This window comes from Convolutriloba macropyga, chromosome 10, assembly GCF_964194025.1.
Source record: "Convolutriloba macropyga chromosome 10, txConMacr16.3, whole genome shotgun sequence".
Taxonomy (NCBI): domain Eukaryota; kingdom Metazoa; phylum Xenacoelomorpha; order Acoela; family Convolutidae; genus Convolutriloba; species Convolutriloba macropyga.
In genome coordinates, this window is record NC_134477.1 from 42708497 (window position 1) to 42731160 (window position 22664).

Here is a 22664-nt window from a genome sequence, read left to right on the forward strand (position 1 = left end):
GAGATCAAACTCCACATAGTATCGGGGATCCTAACTTCAACATTATTGTAAATCTACATCCAACTGATGGTACACATTGGGTTCTAGTTATAAGAAGAGAAGGTGGTCCAACATATTACTTTGATAGTTTTGGTGTAGAAACTCCACCTTTATTTTTAGAAGAATATGTTGATCTAGGCTCTAATGAGAGAATACAACAATATGATGAATCTTATTGTGGAGCTTATTGTTTATATATGATCTATCTTATTGATAGAGGATTTAGAATTAAAAGTGCTTTGAATATTCTAGTTAATCGATGTAAATATCCAGGAATGTATAATGAGTGTTCTTGTTTGAATTGTAGTAGAGGTGATGTTAACGATCTACGAAGTAGCTTTGCTAATAATGATAATGTTAATGATAATGTTAATGATAATGATAATGATAATGATAATGTTAATGATAATGATAACGATAATGTTAATGATAATGATAATGTAATGATAAGGATAATGTCATTGATAATGATAATAATAATGATAATGATAATGATAATGATAATGATAATGATAATGATAATGATAATGATAATGATAATGATAATGATAATGATAATGATAATGATAATGATAATGATAATGATAATGATAATGATAATGATAATGATAACGATAATGATAATGATAATGATAGAGATAATTTTATATATCAGGGAACCTGCTTCGCAGATCTATTTGATGAAAAATATCAAAGGATTAAATCTAATAGGAATAGCAATAGTAATAACATTAGTAATAGCATTAGTAATAGTCTTACTAATAACATCTATATAAACACAAATGATGATCTATATTCATGGCTAAATGATGATGATATAATTACTGAAGCCGCATTCCCAGATAACTTTAGATGTATAATATCTGGTCCTAGTGAATGTGGTAAGACATTCTTATTGAAAAAACTAATTCTAGCTAGTATATACTTTGATAAGCTATACATCATAGGACCTACTGGTGATCAGTACCATGGTATAAAAAGAATAAACCCAAAAGCAGATGTTGAATTTATTAAAGATATAAAAGATTTACCATCTCCTGATAAACTACCCAAAGACTTAAAGAAACTAATGATATTCGATGATATTAGAGCCCAAGAACCAGTTATTAATGAATACTTTTGTAGAGGTAGACATAATAACTGTAATATGATATATCTTAATCAAATTCTGTTATCTCTGGATAGGCAGAGTGTTAGAGAGAACTGTAATCTATTTATTTTATTTGAACAGAGAGGTAAAGTCCTCATATCTATATATCAAGATTTCTTTAATAATGTTGAACTTAGTTATAATGATTTTGCTAATATATGTAATAAGGTATGGAAAGTATTATATTGTCATTGATATAACTAAAAATAAAAATATTAATGGTAAACTAAGAATTAATTGGGATCGGAGAGTTTTGTAGTTTAGTTTAAGTTAAGTCAAAGATTAAGATTGAGATAAAGATAAAGATAAAGACTAAACTAGATGGAAAGTAAAACTTAATACATCACCATTAATGTCTATAGGTCTTCCATGCTCATCTTTAATATGAAATTCTATATATTCTATTCTATCTTTAGTTACATTTCGATACAAGATATTAGTTGGTATAATATTTATCAAGTAACCTGGTGGTTCAGTTAGATTAAAAGTATATAGTATGTCTGTATCTTTGCCATTATCTTTAGCTCCAGATATCACATTACAATGAATGTTAATAGTACTAAAACCCAGAATATCAATAATTTTCTGAGATTTATATCTACCTTTTTTTATAAATTATTTTTCTAAATCCTAGTAATGAGGCTAGTGAGTGTTCTATATCAAAGCTGAGTGCTCCTTGTTTTGTTTCCATTAAACATTTCATCGTATTCTTATCAGGTTCTATTATAACATTACCATCAGTTTCTTCTTTTATTAATTCTGCTATGTCAGTTAACTCATATGCTCCCGGTGTAATAGTTGAATATAGCAACGGGATTCCTTTATAATTATAATTAAGTATAGATGTAATGTTTGGGCTTGAGGTAGAGATAGGGTTAGAGTTAGGGTCAGAGCTAAGAACCCGAGGTAAAGCTTCATCATCTTCTATAACAGTACTAGCATATAAGAATTGATTATTTCTCCTATTCACATTAAACACCGAATTATAAACAGATAATCTAATTAAACCTAATTTTGTTGTATTAAGTATAGGTTCACTAAAGTTAAACTTTTCTGTTGGTTTTATCATTCTAAAGTTAAGTGTATACTCTTCTTTGGTTTTAGTTAAAGCATCATGTATATTTTGTAGTTCTCTTAACATTAAACTATCGGTGAAACCGCTTCGTGAATCAGTCATTTTTTATCTAATAAAAATGGATTTTAATTTGGGTACAACTTATGGTTACAATAATGATATAAATAAAAGTAAGATTATAAAAAATATAAACCAAATAATCTGGCAACAATGAATACGGTTAATACCAATATTAATATCATACTCAATAGAGAAGAGAATCACTTAAATTTGCGTTATTCATATCTAGAGATAGAATTTGTTGTATCAGATGATGCTGGTGGTGTATTTGCTAATGATGCTAATATTAAATTAGTTAATTATGGTATGATGGCATTGTTCAGTTCAATTAAGCTTGAAACTAGTGGTGGTAGGACTATTGAATATATAGATCATTGTCATCCTAATCTATTGATGTATAAGTTATTAACTAGTACTGGTGATGAATATGAGAGTGGTTTTGTTAGAAATCAGGGCAATAGAGATAGTCAACTTAAAGGTGACCATATTGCTGCACAACGAGGACATATGTATATGATGATTAAGATGAGTGATCTATTTGTTTTCATAAATGATTTAGAAAAGATTATATATGGTTTAGGATTTAAACTAATATTAAAAAGGAATAATAATGGTAGAGCTCTATATAGAGTTAATGCTAATACTGGTGCAGTTGCTAATGATGGTAATATAGAAATTAGAGATTTATCATGGTGTGTGCCTAGTATTGATCCTAGTAATGATAACAGAATTATTGTGCAAAAGGGTTTAAGTAAAAAGAATAATGTAGACTTTAGTTATTATGAAAGAAAGACATTTTATAAGAATGTGCCCAATGCTACTAACTTCTTGTTTGATCTAGTTGTGGAAAGTGGTATGGAAAGACCGCAATATATAATAGTTGGTTTCATAATATAAAACCATATATGAATCATAGAACCTTCAAAAGTAATTATAGAATATATGTATTCGATATGAGATTTCAAAGGGATCATATAGGTCCACAACGAATACAACTTAATTTTAAATTTAGTGCTGCAGTTGCAGATGTTATATGTCATGCATTAGTATTAACTAGAAAGGTTATTAGTGTGAGTAGTGATGGTAATAAGATGGTTGATATAATATCATAGATATAATTTAAGTCATAGATATAATTTAATCATAGATATAATTTAAGTCATAGATATAACTCTAGCAATAATTATAATTTTAGATATAACTCTAGCGATAATTATAATTTTAGATATAACTCTAGCGATAATTTATAATTATAGTATAATATAGTTTTTGTTATAATTATATACTTATACTTATACATAACCATATACTTATATTTATAGCTAGTCAGCTCTAATTGTTACTCTTGTTAATATCCAACTATTTCTTTTTAGTATTAACAAAACCTTTAGCATAAATAATATCTAATTTCTTTTTATTCTCTAGAGCTAGGCCTCTAGCTTCAAGCTTTGGTTTAGGCTTGGGATTGGGTTTAAGCTTAGGCTTAATAACAACAAAGGGATTATACTTTTTAACTTCCATTATTTTTTATATATAGAAATGAGTCTTTTAAATAATTTCAAAACTAATTCATATTGTGTTGGAGGTAGACATTATAGTGGTACTGTTAATATAAGAGGAGCTATTACTTCAAAAGCAACTAAGATGTTAAAAGGTAATTGTGTTTTATGTAGAAGGAATAAATCTGATGCAACAATAGAAGCAGAAGGACTTAAAGATTTCTTTAAAAGCGTTGGTAAAGCTACGGTTAATTTTGGAAAGAAAGTTGCTAATAATCCAGTAAGAGCATTAGAAATAGCAAGTAAAATAGGAAGTGCAGCTGCATCTAGAAACCCTAAAGCAGCTCTAGCGGCTACACCTGATTTAATTAAATTTGCAACTACTGGTGAAGGTATAAAGATAGTACAAAAAGGTAGAGGGTCATACTTAGGTACAAAGAAAAGATAATTATTTGATTATAATAATGATTTTATTATGTTTATGATTATGATTATGATTATGATTATATTATGATTATGATTATATTATGATTATGATTATAACTAAGATTATGATTATATATTTATCGATCTGCGAAGCAGGTTACCTGATTGGTGTAACCGCTTCGCGGATAAATATTAAAACTAATATTATTATTACTAAAAGCATTGTTATTACTAAGCACTAATATCTTTAATCTAAAAAAATACTCAACTTATTCTTCTTGTTCTTCTTATATTCTTCATATAACTTAACAAATTCATTATACTCATCATTATCTATTTTATTATCATTCATTGATTTAGTATATAGTTTATTAAACTTATCACTAAACTGTTTACATAAAATATACATTTGTGAATACTCTATAATTTTATTTCTAATTTTAGTATTAATTGTTTTTGATAATGAACCACAAACGGTTGCTGTAGCAAAAGCAGTTGGTATAGAATAAGCTAATCCTATACCTGTTAATGAAACTGATGTTGTTGTTGCAGTTGTTGCTATTTCTGTTATCTCAGCTATGGTAATATAATTCTTATATCTACTTAACTTCTTATTATAGTTATTAGTTTCAGTTTCATAAAAATTTCTAATATCTTTTATAATGTTAATATTGTTGTTAAATTTATTATTGGCTTGAATCTTTTCGTTTATCAATCTTTCTGATACTGATGACAAATCTGGATATAGTAATCTCTCACTCGGTGCTGTTGGGTTAGTCATGGACTCCGCCATAGCTTTACTTATTTTCATTAGTAAAAAAACTTTCTATTTCTTTTGTTATATCTTCTTGATTAAAACCATAATGCATCTCAAGTCTGTCTTTCTCTTTATTATCAAGTAACTTACTTTGTAAAAGTATAGTAATTATATATTGTACTATAACACCTCTAAGAGATTTATTGTATTCTTTCATTTCTCTCAGACCGTTGGTAAACATTTCATCTAAGTGTATGTTAGTTATATTCTGATTAAACTTATTTTAATCAAATTCTTGCTTTAATTGATTATATTTAGAGATAGTATCAGCAGCAACTTTATTACAAAACTTAACAGTATTTCTGACTTCATTTGTTGATTCAATAAACTCATTAATTAGTTCTTCAATAACTTGTGTTTCATTTTGTTGTAATGTTTTAGTTGTAACTTTGTCAAAGTCACCCTTTCTTAGTTCAGTTATGTTTCTACTTAAAATGTCTATTTTATTAGAAGAGGATAATAAATTATTGTCACAATACTCTTTTTTAACAACATCTTTTTCGTCTATCGGAGGATGTACATTTGTAATTTTATAGGTATCCCTCATATCAATATTATCATTATCTTCTAGGAATAACCCACGAGCCTTACTTAATGTTAAGTTGTTTTTTGATGTTGTTGTTGATTGGTGTTTAGCCTGATTGAATCTGCTTCTTGTCATTGTTTATTTTAAGAAATATATTTAATGATTCTAAAACTTTATTATTAGATTCAAAATCAAACTCAGATTTTAATAATTCCTGTTCGTAATATTTACCTTCTATTATCTCTCAATTAATATCTTCTATTTTATATGTTGGTGGATGTGTTTTTAGAACTTCATTCACTTTAAACAATTCTCTATTCCAATTAGAAGTGTAACCTTTAGAGAAGATATTACGTTTATCTACATTTCTAACATAATCACCAACTTTAAATTTTGGTGTTGCTTTGGTAGAATTTACATAGTATTTAACTTTATCAGGATTATTAGAAGCATCAACTGGTGTCATATTAATTGTTGAGTGAATGTTATTGTTATATGTTACAACAGCATCATTTAATATATTTACCCAATTACCATCGCCATTGATGAAAATAGGTTTATTTATTATGTGTAATAATGTTCTATTGAATTTCTCTATGAATACAGCCTTTAAATCACTATAAGTAGAATATAGCTCTATTCTGAAGCGGCTTTGCCGGTTCCATATTCTTTAAGTAAAGATTTAAATGTTTTATTGTAAAACTCACTACCTCTATCTACCCATAATTTTTCTGGTTTTCGTCCTTCTGATAGGATTGTTTTAAAACCATTGGTTATAGACAAACCAGATTTATTCTTTAATGGAATAGCCCATGCATATTTTGTGAAAACATCTATAACTGTTAATATAAACTTATAATTATTATTGTATTCACTTAGAGATGACTTATCAATTAAATCAGCTGACCATGTTTCATCTTTATATAGTGGTATTTTTCTATGTCTTTTAAACTTTTTTTTGAGGACTGAATACTTCTTTAGCTAGTTGTTGTCGTTGTTGATGTTGTTGATGTTGTTGTTGTTTTTCCAAATTTTTTATGGACGTAGTCATCTGCGAAGCAGGTTCCCTGATGGTTTCGAGCTTGCTCATGGACGTAGTCATGGTTTCACCTATTTACCATAATTAAAACAAAATTATCTAGTTGGTCTTGAATAATAATATTCATAGATAATAGTTGCTTAGATATATCTAGCATTTCATCATGTAATCCATGATGACCAGCTTTTGTTTCTAGTATTAATAATTTTAATCTTTCTACTAAACTATTTGGGTTGCTATTTAATCCCCTACCATACACATCATCTTTTGCCCCCATTATACGTTTTATTGTTCTATATCTAGCACTTTTCTTATCCCCCTTTCCTAAATCATATCTACTATCCTTTAAAAACCTTTTAATTTTGTTTTCATCTTCCTCAATTTCACCATATTTTATATTTGGGTTAGTAAGAAAGTTTATAATTTCATCTGACAACTCATATATATTATCCTTAACTATAAATGAATTTTTTTGGTAAATTAGTTTAACACCGTTCATTTCAAATTCACCAATATCTAAATTTCCGAACTTTAACTTTAATTGGGGATTAGATTGAACTGACATCAAATTAATAATTTGAGCCGTGTCTTTATCTACTAACATTCCTGGTTTATCTCGAGCTTCCTCTACAGCTTTGCCATTGGACTTCATTAAAGCTTCATTAAATTAGGAACCAACTTGCTCGAACTGCGAAGCAGTTTCACCAATCATCTTAGTTTGTTTTTCTAACTCTTGATTTTGCAAATCTATTGCTCTTAATGTTTGTTCACTTAATGCTAGATTCTGTTCATTGTTTGCATTTAGTGTTTTAGTTAAAGGATCAAAAAGCTCTTCTATTTCACCATAATATTCTTGTTGTTTTAATTTATCTTCTAATCTAATTCTTCTGTTTTGTTTTTTTTCTAGATTGTTTAATTCTATAAGTTTATCTAGTTTAGTCATTTTATATGTATTAAAAAATTATAATAAGAGTAAAAAATGGATTATAAAAACAACTTCTCTCTTAATCTAAAAAGATGTTTAGCTTGTAAAAGACGTTGTAATACTATAGATGAGTTTATTGATCATATTAAGGAACCAAATCATGATGATTTAATATTTTCATTTTATTCTGAACATGTAGATGGGGCTAAGAAGATAATAAAATTTCTAGAATATAATAAAATATAATAGCTGGGGCTACACTATATAAGAATACAATCATGAGAGACACTATGGAAAAATATATGGCTCAGATAATGATTTATAATATACTAACTACCAACCATATGGATGTAATGACTGAATTAGGTCTTTAATTATTTGTTATAAAAATTAGCAAAGTTCGTTATATAATATAATAGCAACTTCAATAGCATCATCATTAATGGTTAGTTCTAGAATATTATTAAACAGTAGGTCTTTGTCTCCATCTAATGATCTGCGAAGCAGTTTGGTAAACCGCGAACTTTGTTCGTTCCCTGATGCTTGGTGGATCATTTTTATTAAATCTCTTTTGAATAGATATAGATTCTCATCATGAGGATAGCTTTTAATATTATTTACATAAAATCTTTTATCATCAAATATATTTAAACTAATCTTACTTGTTTTTGTTGTTGTCATGTTATCGCCAACTTTTTGTATTCTACATTCATCTACTGTTCTCTGTGTATTATTCATTAATGCATCATAATAATCTATGTGCCTAGCATTATTATGCTTCTTTATTCCTTTTTCTTTAGTTTTTTTAGGATAATTTTTGAAGCTATATGTTTTGGGGGACAATGCTATAAATTCCTCAATAATCCTACTTCCCAGCTCGTGCTTAAACTTACCGGGGGGACTTTATTATTAGTTTTTATAGGTATGTCTAGGTTACTTAAGTCCATATGCTCATCACTAACTTTACCTTCACTATAACTTAATACGAAACTGTCCGTATCCATATAGTGAAGTGTTAGATCTTTGAGGGATGGTTGTAGAATATTATAGAATACATCATACATGTGTAATTTACTTAATTCTAAGATAGTAACACCTACATATACTGGAGAATCATATTCTATTTTTTTCTTTATATATTCTATTTGGCTATAATCTCTATATCTAGTTATATTCTTAAATGTTGGTTTACTTAAACTTTTCATTATTTTTTCTTCATCATGCAAGAACTTGCTTTGAAAGAAGTGTAGAGGATTCATGCACATTCTTCCATATAATGAGTTATTCATTAACTTCCTTACATCCTTTTCTGCTTCAGTGTTAGCTGTTGCTCTTTCATTTGTATTGTTTTGTATATAATCGCTACATATATATTCTTGTTTAAATTTAATTACTCTATGTATTTTTGTTACTTTTACTCCCATCTTAACATAGAACTTTAACATCCTATAATGAACCATATATTCTGTTTTGTTGTTTTGTTCTAAGATTAATTTCTCTGATCGGTGTAACCACTTCGCGGATCTGGCCTTGCCTCCATCTGATTCTCTGTAACCTAATTCATTATCATTTATCGTTCTCTTATTAGGCATTAGTACTAACTGTTCTGTTCTCTCTTTACATTCATTAGTATAATCAATATCACAAACTATATAGTAACCAAGATCACTATCATCTGGAGTATTCAATATACGCTGAAGCGTGGTTTCCCATACATCTAGAGTAGTAGTAGTAAAAAAACTCAAAAACCTTATAAGGTAACTTTTGCATCATTGCATAACCATATAGGTTGTTTGCATCAATGTACCATATGGACTTACCATCACTGTTATCTATATATCTATCACCCATTATTCCACATATACCACCTCCCTTTGCTCCAACAAAGTCATCTAGCTTTTGTTTATCTTGTAATGTATCTAATATTACACCGCTTGACATTAACCAACAATCAAAACTATAACCTGGGAGACTTACATAGTGTAGGGGATTGAGCTTGAATTCTTGCATGCTTAGTTTAACAGATTCATTCATGCAATAGTCTAATACTTCCACATCATTCTGTAAATACTCTATAGTTAGATCTTTTCCAGTTTTATGACTGTTTTCATTATTAAAGTTATCTACTTCTTCTTGTGTTGGTAATTTATTATGTAGTGAGGATTTGAAGTCTTCTATTTTTAGATTACCTATAGGATTATTATACGACTTTGTCGTGGTTCCCAAGGAGTCTAAACCAAAGTATTCGTATGGATATAATGTTTTAGTTTTACATCCTTATATCTTTGCCATTTGATCTAGAGGTATAGCTAAGAAGTTATAACTGTCTAAGAATTTGAGACAACCAATGCTAAACATCTTAGATTTACCAGCAGCTAGTGGTATGTTATCTACTTTTCTTTTATCATTATTCTGTTTAAAAAGTTCACTGTATAGTAGGTTGAAGTCTTAGCCAGAGCCATTATGGAATATTACTGGAATGAAGTTTTGTTGTTTGTATCTTAGATTACATATTTTACATGCTGGTCCTCTATATTTACCAGTTTCATGACAATGATCTCTTACTTTATTAATACATGTTTTACTGCAGATATGACAAGTGTTATTAGTTTCATGATATAATTTATCTTCTTCTGTGAATATCATTTTTTCATTATATTTGAAATTATTCTCAGTTTCTATTTCTAATAGATCTCTAGCAAATCTTTTGATGCAGCCTAGACCGAAGTAGTGTTTGAAGTTACCTTGCCAGGGGTAACCCACAGCTATTGGAATATGTTCAGCTATTACATATTTACAGTCATTAGTTGTGACTTCAACAATGCAACATTCTATATCGGCAGTTATACTATTTTTTATATTCTGACGTTTGTGTTCATTTACAAAGTAATATGTTTTTTCTTAGGACAAACAATCTTTGGTTAGAATGAGGTGCTGCATTCGTGTTTATCATATTTAATTTGTGAGTTAAACCAATAGGTACACCTATCACAATAATAGAATTTGTGATTCATTCTATTTGGTCGTTCTAACAAGGTTTCTATATTTTTTATTAGGGCACATTGTTCTATTTGACCATTACTCCAAAATAGTATTCTTACATCTTTTCTATCTTTATTAAAATCATCCACTTGTTTAAACAATTCTATTTTACCATTACCACAAGGTGTGTATACCCAAATATTAATATTATACAATTTCTGTATTCTTACTATATAAGCAAAATCATCTTCATGTTGTTGTCTTGGTTCAATTAGTTTATCTACATATTTACTTTCTCGAGTTGCATGGTGTGGGGCGGGATGTAGCCAAGCAGTTATATTTAGTTGTAAGCAATTGTATTTATAACTACGTATATTTAATATCGATTTACAGTTTTTGAGATCAGCAGGTAAATCTATATAACTACCAATAGATGCTTTAGTTGGTTCAATGTTTAACTGAATACCTTTTATTCCAAGAAACTCAAAATCATAACCATAACCTTTATATATTTCCTTTTCGAAATCTAGCCACCGATTGAAGTCACCATATTCATATATTGCATTATTATTAATATAATCAGTAATGAAGAATATTTTAGTAGTTTTAACTTCTTCTTTGGTTCTCTTCTTATAATCACATTCAGCCGTGATCTTATATTTGAAACTCTTAACTTTACGAAACTGGTAACAGTTTTTAATTTCTTCTAAAGAGTAATTAGTTGCTTCATCTATATCTTCAATGTAATTCCCACCTTTATCAGTAATATAAAATTCTCTCATGTTCTGACTTGAGTTTATATCGAAGTCTTCTGTGTTTTCTAGATACATGCGATTGTGACTATATGAATGAGTAGTAAGAGCTACTTTACTTCTAAATTCTTCATGACATTCTTTACATTCATACTTAATTCTGGTGTAGATATCCTCTTCAGTTTTAGTTTTAGGTTTGGTGGCTGGTTTAGTTTTAATAATATAATCATCTTCATCCAAGCTATACACCCTCTCCGAGATTTCCTCTTCTTCAGACTCAAACATTTTCTCCAATAGTTCCTTATGTTTGAGATCGTATGATTGATGCCTGTATAAAGCCATCTTTGATTCAACGGATGGATTACAGACATCGCAGAAGTTTATGATACTAGTATTTGTTGATTGGGACATGATGTATTTTTTTAGAGAAATAATCAAAAAATAATTTTTCGAAAAATGAAAATGAAATGCAATAAATGCATAAATAAACCTTGGAAAGAATGTTGTAATAATTGTAAAGAATTAGAATATTCTTGTTATGTATGTAAAAATATGGTTAAGGTTAAAGATTATATAGAACATTTGGGATATCATTATTCTGATCCTGATCAAAATCTAACGTGTAGTATGTGTAATGTTTATAAACATATATCATTATATAGATTTAGAAATAGGAAATGTAGACTATGTATTTATCTTCATAGATATAGATATGGTCACACTAGAAATGAAATCAGAGAGCATGTTTATAAGTATAGTATTCAAGAAGACATAGAAAAACACTAATCACTGTGTTTCCACCGATCTCAGTGTTTTTGACTGTGCTATTATTGTTCGCTTTCTTTCATATTTAGCAACCACTAATAGTACAAGAAGTCAACAAGCTTGGTTTAACATCGCATTGCACTGCTTAGCAGATCGAATGAAAAGTGCATGTCATTCTAAAATGGCCGCCGCCATTGATAAAGAAAGCCACCACCACTAACAGAATGAAAACAAGTGAAAATTTCGAATATAAGATACCATTAAAAATTAGCTAGTAAAGTGAGTATTTATTAAAATCTTTGTTTAAATTTTAATAGAATATACAAATCATTCAATTTAATAGAAGGATTTAATTATTATTTTACTTTAAAACATGTAATTACTTGGGAAATGATAACTAATTTTAACTTAAAAATCATGTCAGAATATTCCAGAAAAAAGAATGCTCTAGAATAATTCTCCACGTGGGGACCTTTATTTTCCACGGCATTTTTTGGCTATTCATCATGAGTTTCACTTCACTACAAAAACTGTAATATGATACATTAATATTGTTCAGTCAGCTTAATATTAGACTTCAGTCAGCCTAATAATTAAAATTAAAAGTGTTCAAGCATTCTGTAGTTTCACCCTCCCCCACAGTTGCCATTAAGAAAGGTCGAGCAGTACTGCCGTAGCGTGGTAAAGGCGAGTCAAACTTTTATCAAGACCTCCCAAGACTCGGCTCAAAAATGTAACCAGGTACATAGAATCACTCAGTTAAACATCATAGATCAATCGTCTCCTGGTTAAAGTCAAAAATTTTAAAGAAACTTGTTTCTTATTATCCAATTCTAAGCAATTTTGAGTTATTTTCAGTCCTTCCGATTCTATTGAAAAAAAACTTTGTGAGATTATTAACCTGATTTATTTCAGTATAGTTTGGCATATTAGATATAAAATTAGGCTTAAATCTAGCTTTGAGAACTTTTGGATATTAGTGTATGAATTGCATAAATTGTACTAGCTATGTACATTTTTGTACACAATTGTGCGCGTAGTATGTATTTATAGTGGTGAATATAATGGTGGATAAAACAGGGCTCACAGAAATCAGTAAAATTTGGCCCGATTCGTCATGCGCGATTAGCGCTTGGAGAAAGGGTCAAATTTTGCTGGTGGCTGGAAGCCCTGTTTTATCCACTACTTCCTAGCCCGTTGTAGCCATCTTTTTAAGTAGCAAGATCTTGCTCATAACTAAATATACTGTTTGTTTTTTTACTAAGATCCTTTAAGTGATAAGTGTGTGCTCAGAACTCATTAAGTGTCCAACAATCTGCTTGGTTCCTCAAATTTTTGTCCAAACTTTTATGTTCTGTGAAATTTGGCTTTTGAACAACTCTAGGTTCTCAATTTCGCACATAAACTAATAGTCAGAGAACCACTTTCACAGGTACGAATTGATCAGTGTTCCTGTGAGTTGATACAACGCATTAGAGGGAAGCCGCGCTAATAAATGAGGCATTCGAAACAGTTCTCTAATTGTTTGAGATCATTTATTCAAATAATCAAAACGAAATGGCTTCTCTAGCACACACTACTTCAATAACTTCTGTAGAATACATTTAAATGCAATTGCCTTTTCAAACCATTATGTAGCCGATGTCCGAAAAGGCAAATTCCAGTAATTTTTGCGTTTTGTGGAAACGAGAGACTAGAACGTGTCTTCACTTCTCACAATTGATATAAATTTTCAACGACGGCTTCAGTTACGCAAAACGTGGAAATAAGCTACTTGCGAATGGGCTTACATTCTTTCAGGAGTATTAAAACACTCACGTGCATATTTTAAAAGGCCGGAAGTCTGCAGTGCCAGATTATTCAGAGGTTCCTACTTAGCCAAAAACTGACTTCCGTAGACTTTCGTTATTTTAAAACGTGCGCGTTTTGTGTTTTAAGTAGTGGTTACGTGACTCTGCTTGAAGTCACTGAGAACTTCTGGCGTTTATCGAGAACCGCGAAGCGGTTCGAGATATTCAGTCAGAATTTCGAAGTGACTTATGCAGAGTCACGTAACCATGTTTAAAACACGAAACGCGCTCGTTTTAAAATGACAAAAGTCAACGGAATCAACTTCAGGCTAAATAGCAACTTCTGGAATTTTAACTTCTGGCACTGCAGACTTTCGGGAGTGATTTAAGCGTTGTTACTGGGTTCTCGGCAAACGTCAGAAGTTTGCAGTGATTTCAAGCAGAGTCACTTAAACATTACTTTATTAATAAACAAAACCTCATTCCACCATTTTAAGCATGTAATTATCCAGAAACTTTATTGCCCGAATTTTATCAGTAATTATTTGAGATCAAATTTAAAGACCAAATTGTTTTTGTGAACCTTGCAACGGGTAATTGTAAAACCACTTATTAACTTCTTAATCCATTAATAGGATCGAGACGGAAATTTCTAAATTTAATAACCAATTAGGCCCTAATAAATTTGGCTAATTAGATACTGCAACCGAGGGAAATTGCGACAAGGAAATTTGTTATTTATATCGTGGAAACTAGGGACTAACACGATGGGGAATAAGGGACGAAAAGAATCTTCTTCGATTGTGCTCCCCCGTTTAGTGGGTTCATATTACTTGCTCCCCACCCTAGACGCACGTGCCATATTTTTTTATAATGATTGACTATGCAATGGCACGTGCTCTGTTACTGAGGGGTGCATACTTAAGGGTGGGGGGAGACACAAACGGAAAAGATCCAACGGAAGGTTGCCCCAAGTTTTTATCCAAGCCACAAAAATACGCTCTGTGAAAAGTGGGATTACGCATATCCAATTGCGAGGCACATTTGAACTAAATTAGTTTGTATCACCCGCTTCCACACACATCTTAAAATATGGGTCGAGAAAAAGCCCGACGAATACGAGTATGTATGCTCTATTTTTTGGACAATGGCCTCGTAATGACCGATTTGCTTTGCGCAAATAAGCATTAACAACGCGGAGTTGATTTCAAATTTGCAATTGCTTATAATTTCTATCTACATAATTTTTAGCTCTTTGAAAATATGTGTAATATGTGGAATTCGTGCTGGATGGCTATTGGGGAGAGCATAAGGCCTTGAATTTGTCATAGAAAGCTCTATGGAATGCTCTTTTAAATTCATTAAATTGCATGTTTTTTTCATATTTTTTGTACTGTTCGCTCTTAGAGGACGGCAGAATCATTAGGAGCTAGGTCATATTTTAGTACTGTAGTGATAAAAAACCTTAGGTGGTCTAAACAATGCAACCGTTTGGAACCAAATGTGCTTATCTTTTGAGATCTATTCTGCCCCTCCCCAGCTTGTGTTCTTCGGACATAATATAACTTTTCCTCCCCAAAGGCGCACGTGCTAATGTTTGACATAGTAACGTGCTATATAACAGCACATAATTTGTAAGTGGGTTTGTCAAAAAAACACTGGGTCCAAAACAGAATAATAGATCCAAATTTTGTAATACTGCTCAAAATGCACATAAAACTAACCACGCTTGATTAATGGAGTTGCTATTTCTTTGATCCAAATAAATAGAATCTTTTGACACTTTGACTTCTGGAACCACACCAAAAACACCACAGTGACTCGTCTTTTTCGGACAGATGTTGTTGTTCGAGTTACTATATTTATGACTGTAATGACCCGGGTAGTTATAACTCGCGCACTGGTTAAGCCCACAAGGGTCACTTGAGCAGCATTGATGTCTGGTGTTTGTTTCACTCGGAGAATTATTTGAATGATGTTGAACTAAAATTTCTAAATATTAATAATTGAAATTTTTCTCATCTATTTGGTAAAGTTTGCAAGTCAACAATTGTAACTTCTGTCCCTTCAATTAAACGTTTCAGTTGGTTCTTCTGTAAACTGCTGAAATGCAAAAAAACAGGTACAAAGAGGCAAAGCGTTTAAGGAATTTGGATCAAATGTCTTCATTCAAACAGTCTCTATATACAGTTATATGTCTTCAATAAACAGTTATAAATGTAATATAGGTTATAATGCCTAGTTGTTGTTCTGACGGTTAGAAAATAAACAAAACTGCAAGTCAAGGCGATTAAAAGAAAGTATACAGAAAAATTAGAAGAATATAAAATCTCAATGGTGTACAAAAACGTATAACAATACCTGCGGTCGGATAAAACAGTACAACTAAATGGAAGAAGCAAATACGAAGATTGATTTGATTTAAAGGTGGAATTAAATATTAAAATACGCCTGGATAGTACGATGGAAATGTTCACATTATGTTTACTTTCAGCAGTGGCTCGCTTTTCGGTAAACACTGTGGGGGGAAAGGCACGGAAAAGTGTATTTGCCGAAAAAACGTGCATACTTAAGTAAAGTGAAAAATATTAAGCAGGTGTAAGCTTTAGCTGGCTATGATGGTTTTTTGGCATTGAATCACCGCCACTAAAATGTTTTCTTCAGCAAGCTTAAAATGATGCTATCAGTCAGTTTGATTCAGATTAGAGAAATTGAGTTATCCCTTATTTTAACCTTTAAATCTCACGCAGGCATGATTATTCTGAATATTATTTCTGATTAGTTTACCAATAAGATAAAATGACTAATTTATATGCTTTAGATATTTTGGTATTGGGTAATTTGACCTGACGTCCTACACGATAGTTTTACGATAAATCAATGACAAACATTTTGTAGTTTTTTTTTTCGGGAAAAAAACTAATACCACGTTGTTATAGTTTTTTTTCGGGACAATTATTGTCCTTGGAAATTCAATTCAGACGAATTTTTTTCACTCGTATCTTTTTTTTTCATCACTTATTTTGGTATCTGCAAAGAATCAGCGCAAATAATTTTAATTGCCAAAAAAAAATCAAGTCAATTACGATCTTTTCAAGTTAATCATTTTATATTTATATATCTCTATACACTTCGAAATAGTTTTCAATAGTTTTAATAAAACTTACTTCAAACGATCATTGTCTCTTTTGGCCAAATGTTTTTTTAACATTCCGCGTAAAGTTAGTTTGACTATCTCAAAAAAAATTGTTGTTGGAGCTGTGTAAGCTTGCCTGAGAGGCAAAAAATATCATTATGAAAGCAGAAAAAGGAACACCCGTTTGTTTTAGTTGTTCATTTTTGTACACTTTCTGTTGTCTCAGTGGCAGTTATAATTACTGTTATAGTCACGCGATGGGAGGAAAAAGTGGTAAAAGTACAGATACAGAACACGCAAAATCTAGAACAACATAAAATGGCTTCCACGCAAAATCTAGAACAACATAAAATGGCTTCCTTGTTATAACTCAGAAAAATTTTTTGCAAATACACAGTAACTTGAGCAGTAAACATCTTGTTTTTGTGTCTTCTACTTTAAATCTTCTTGAGAGGTAAGTTGTTGCAGTGACTTGTATAAAAAATTAGCCTTGAGCAGAAAGCCATTTGTTACTGTGTCTTGTATCTATGAATTACTTGAGCTGCTATTCAACTGTTGTAACACCAGCTTCTGGTGTTTCATCTCGTGAGTACAAAAAGCAACACGCAATAAAGAGATTTTTTATAAACAGCTGTGAGACATTTATCTTTGTCTTGTATTCGTTTCCCTATCGGATTTGATATTGGAAAAATTCAGCAAATACTCGCAAACTAAAATTGTAATGCAACGGTAAGAATATAGCGGGTATAGAATCGCAAAACCAAAATGCGAAAACAAATTATCGATACAGATTTGGAACCACTTAAACGATCTTGGTTGCGTAAAGCTTTGCTAGTCACAAACGATTGGGGAGTAGCAGTTAAAACATTTGACGCACAGTTTGGGATTTCTTCTATTCTTTAAACTGCGTTAAGAACATAATTTTTCACCCCAAAGCAAATGCATCTTTTTGCTGTGATAAAATTTTTTAACAATTTTGGAAAGTTTTCCTTCCTTCACATGGTTTCAAAATCTGTTCTACTTAACAGCAATTTTTCAAATTTACTTGATTATGCTGATGTTTAACAGATTTTTCAAAAACGAAGTCAGATTCTTTAATTTTCTTGACGCAGTTTTTCAATTTGGCATTTTTCAGACTAAAAAGTTTTTCCCCTGGGTTCATCCATCTCGGAGTGACGTTCCATATATTTTTCAAATATTTTTTGTGTGTTATATTTAATATTTCAACCAATTTATTTTCAATTATCTATTTTTATGCTATTTTAGCTAAAAAAGGGACACAAACTGAATTTCTATTGTCCTACATCACGGCATATTGTCCTTGGGTTGACCACCGTTGACCACCGTTGACCTATTTTGCAAAAATTTTTCACATAAAATTTACATATTTTGACCCCATTTTTTGCTTGAATAATACTCTCAATAGTACTTAATTATAATCGGTTCTTTCTGCTGGAAGTTTTAATATTTTTAAACGTGAAGCATAAAATGGGTCAGCATTGGATATGATGATATTCAATAAGTATTTTGTAAGACTTTGCAGTAAAGAAAGATTGGTTTTACTGAATCAGTTTTCGGCACTTGTGCCGCATTTACTGCATTTCTTACAGTATTTTGAAATCAAGTTGGGAGAATATGAAAAGATTTTTAGTGTGCATTTGGATGAATTTTTGTATCAATTGATTTTTGATTTTTAGCAGTTAAAATATTCCAGCGAGTTCACTGCAATTCAATCCAAATTCTCTAGACAGCTACTAATTTTCGTACTTTGACAATTTTTGCCACTGAAACCTAGACCCTGGTTATATAATAGAGGGTGGTGAATGCATATTATTAGCTTTTTTGTACTTTATTAACTCATGTCTTTCACTAAACGTGGGACGAAGGAAGCAAAAAATGCCGGAAATATCAACTTACCGCGGCACTTCACTGATTGGTTTCCACTATTTGATCCAGGTAACCAAATGAAGGGAAAAATTACGTCCAGTTCAAAACTAGCGAACGCAGTTGAGATAGCGTAGATTGCGTCATTCAGTTACTACGTACAATCTACGTCATTTTTTCATTGTGTTTGTTTAATAAATGATGGCAAAAATAGACACTGACAAACAATGAAGTTACACATGAGTGATTCAATCATAAATAAAAAGGATTAGTTTGCAAATCATTTACTATGATAATGGACAATTGACCTCGTCAATGACGCAGAAAGCGGTTATATTTAGACACACCGACCGAACAGTCATCAATGACTTCAAAATATAGTTTTTTTTCCTGCAAATTAATACAAATTTGTTGATGTGAGTATGGATAAAGTTTTGAGATTAACTTTCAATTTTATTGATCCATAAAAGACGGTAATATGGGTAGCGTTAAACAAAATAGATAGCTTTAGCTTCCAAAAACAAAGCGCAACAATTTGCAGGACGACAGCTGCGCTGATCTCTATGACTTCAACTAATTGAACGGAGGAGAAAAAAGCAGGCAATTAATCCAGTTTATTTGAGAATGATAAAAAATCTAAAACCAAAAATGTCTGGTAAGCCCCTACATTTTAGCCATAGCCCACTTTTAATTTGTGGATTAAAAAACAATTCCATACTCCATTAAAATAATCCAGAGTGAATGTGTGAAGATGAAGATCAATGGCCACCAATGAAGTTATCCGCTTGCCGAGCCTTTGTTTTTGCTTTGTGTCATTAATTAATTTTTAGGATTTTTTGACTGAGCGACACCCAATCAAAGGTGCGTTGAGATAGGTCAATCGAACAAATTTTGTGTGCCCGGACCATTGTAAATAGTAAATCATCGTTGAATCATAGTATTTCAGTCTGTGTTTTTACTATGAGCAATTTCTGATAATGTCACGTTCTGCTATGAAAAGTGTATTTTCAGACAAAAAAATGGATCTCTGAAAAAATTATGAGCAGACGTGAAAATAATCATTCCTTTCCAATGATCATAGAGTAAATTCATACTGTTGGTACAATGTGCATAACAAAAGGCTCTGTAGTTAATTCGGACGCCATAAATCCATTTTTATGCAACCGGCCGACAGAAATGGTGACACTGATAATTTCAGGACCTTAAATGATTAAAAGCCTTACCTAAAAAGACACACCGACCAGTAAAACCAAGGACCACGCAAACTCCTGATTACGTTAAAAATGAAGCTTGACAAAGAACTGAATAAGGGGGGAAAGATGAAAAATAAGAAGTTCCAAATCTAATAGAAGATCCACAAAATCCGATTTCGAACGCGCTTTACGTTCTCTTTAACAACTGATGTGCAAAAATTGAGCAAGTTGTCACTATCTAATCATAAGCAGCAAAGTATATCAAAAAACTGCATAACAGCTGATTGGTTGCCAATTTTCTGTTTTTAATTAAGCTTTACATGACATGTTTTGTGCTATCTTATTGCGCCATGTTTTTCTTCAGAAAAAGATAAATTGTGATGGAGAAACACTCCTGGTTTTCTTCATTGATTTTTGATGCAGCGAAACCTATAATTTTGATGTATATTTATTTTGAGGTCAGTTTTGATTCTTCATGCATTTGTTGACATTTAAATGCTTATACCGCATTGTAAAATAGTTGGTTCTAAAACAGCTGTATAATAGTACACATTACCTTAGTTTCGCAACTTGTGATAAGTTGTACCTATTACTTCACACTTCGCGTTTTTATTGTTCAATTTAAAAAGCCATGTACAAAAAATAACGAAGTCATGATTACAACGTTGAGAACGACAGACCCGATTGGCTTTGTCGCACCATGTATTCTAGTTGCTTTTTTATTTCGAAGGCTATCTGGTTTGTCATGGGAAAAATTCGGAAGGCCAGTATCAGAAAGGTATAGTTGATAGGTTCATTTTATGGTGTGTTGAACTGTGGCAGTCGGCTCAAATCATTCTAACAAGAAATTATAGTTTAAGAACGTTAAAATATTTTGAACTCTTTAAATAGTTTGACGATAGCTTAAAAAAATGCCTTCTGTTGTCGCATCGCCTAGGGTCGTGTAGCTTCGGGTTCTAACGCGGTTAGATCGGAGCTCGCTTTCGTTCATGGCAAGGCTAATGTTGTACCTATGAACGCAACTACTGTTCCAATATTCGAACTGCCAGACACCTTTTTTGTCGCCAGCTTGGAAAGAGAAGTTTGTCGAGCACTGAAGTTGTCTGTGAAAAAAATAGTTCAGGAATACTGGCTTCAGTCCAACAGTAAACACCCAATCTTTGCTGCAAAACGTTTAAGTGAAACCCTGGAAAACAACAGTAATAAATAATGTAGCCACGGCGTCCTCTGCGATTATCCGGACATGGCTTGTATGCGTCGTCTGTCCGGTGATGTTTTGTAGTTGAATAGCTGGTTGACAGTTCAAGACTTCTTGAGATTTATTTAGTTCCTTGGTGCCAAATACTGTTTCCAAAATACCAATCGTTCGTAGTAACAAAACAACAAGATTAGAAGACCTCCTAATCGTTAGCTGCATCAACGGACAGGCTCAATAAAAAAATGAAGCATGATGTTAATGAGTGCACCTCTTATCATTTTTTTCTTGTAATCGGTATTTTTTGATCTCTACCATATCTAGAAATTTCTCCTAGCGTCAACAGCCCCCCAAAAAATCTTCCAGAAAATGAAGAGCTTTAAGTTGAGCTTGTTTTTCAGTTAGAATTGTTTAATTTTGGAAGGCAAGATCTCCTTTTCAACAAGCCCGTCAAACGATGAAAACAAGCTCCGTTTTCCTTTTCGTTGCACCAAATTGCCTCGTACGTTCTTATGTTCTGAGGAAACGGCTAGTTGGAGTCGACTAAGACGTGAAATATCTAAATACTGTGCTTCTTAGCTTTGTCAAATTGTTCCTGTGGCTTACTCAATTTACAATAATATCAGGTTGCTGGTTAAATATGATCAAGGTACAGGAAAATTAAACCATCGTTAAACTATGTTCATCTCTGCTGTTTATCAGGTTCAAATGCGCCACATTCACATATCTTTCGCAGCAGCCATGCCCAATAACCATTCATTCAAAAAAAAACTGACGGATCAGTTTCTTGCAAACACCGGGTTGGTTCTTTTTTAGTTTACCTTTACATACTTGATGTGGGAAGTTCTCTTCACATGTCTAACTACTGGTGTTGTCTATGTTGAAGCTCTTAAGTCCATGGTATCTAATTTTTGTCCAATGTTCTACCGTCAAGATAAGCGGGAGTTGATTTGGTGAGGTAGTGTTACGAACTTCGTGGGAGCCGGGAATAATTTTCGTGAGAGTTTTAAAAAGTCGAGTTTCGCAAATATCGCGGTGGAGCTGAAACATCAAGGGGAATTCTAATCTGATAAGTGCACCACCCCAAGTTGGCGTCTGAGAGAGGTCGTTTCGCAGCTTTTTAGGAATACTTTGTTCTATCCTCCCTCCAAGTCGCCTGATTGATGAGATTCTGACAAAAACCAAAAATTTTGTTGTTAAATACGCATTGAACACAAGTCCGTTGAATGCCTTTAGAGCCGGTCTATTCCACGCTTGTTTCTTTTCTACTTGGTAACTGTCATACATCATAAATTAATTCAGTGCAGTAAATTTATTATACGATGTACTTAATTTGTTTAGTGTACTTATTCCTGAGGGGCATTTGTACAAGTCAATGTTATTTCACATGCTAGTCTGTTGTTCCCATTTC

General features: G+C 31.6%; 1 protein-coding gene across 1 annotated transcript in view; it reads right to left on the reverse strand.

Annotated features, from left to right (window-relative positions):
- Nucleotides 1-22664, reverse strand: part of LOC142348142 (uncharacterized) — a 52511-nt gene that overhangs the window by 20931 nt on the left and 8916 nt on the right. The window contains exon 4 of the mRNA XM_075399348.1: nucleotides 15570-15828. Within this exon, the coding sequence (XP_075255463.1) occupies nucleotides 15570-15828 (259 nt within the window). The remainder of the gene's footprint in view (nucleotides 1-15569; nucleotides 15829-22664) is intronic.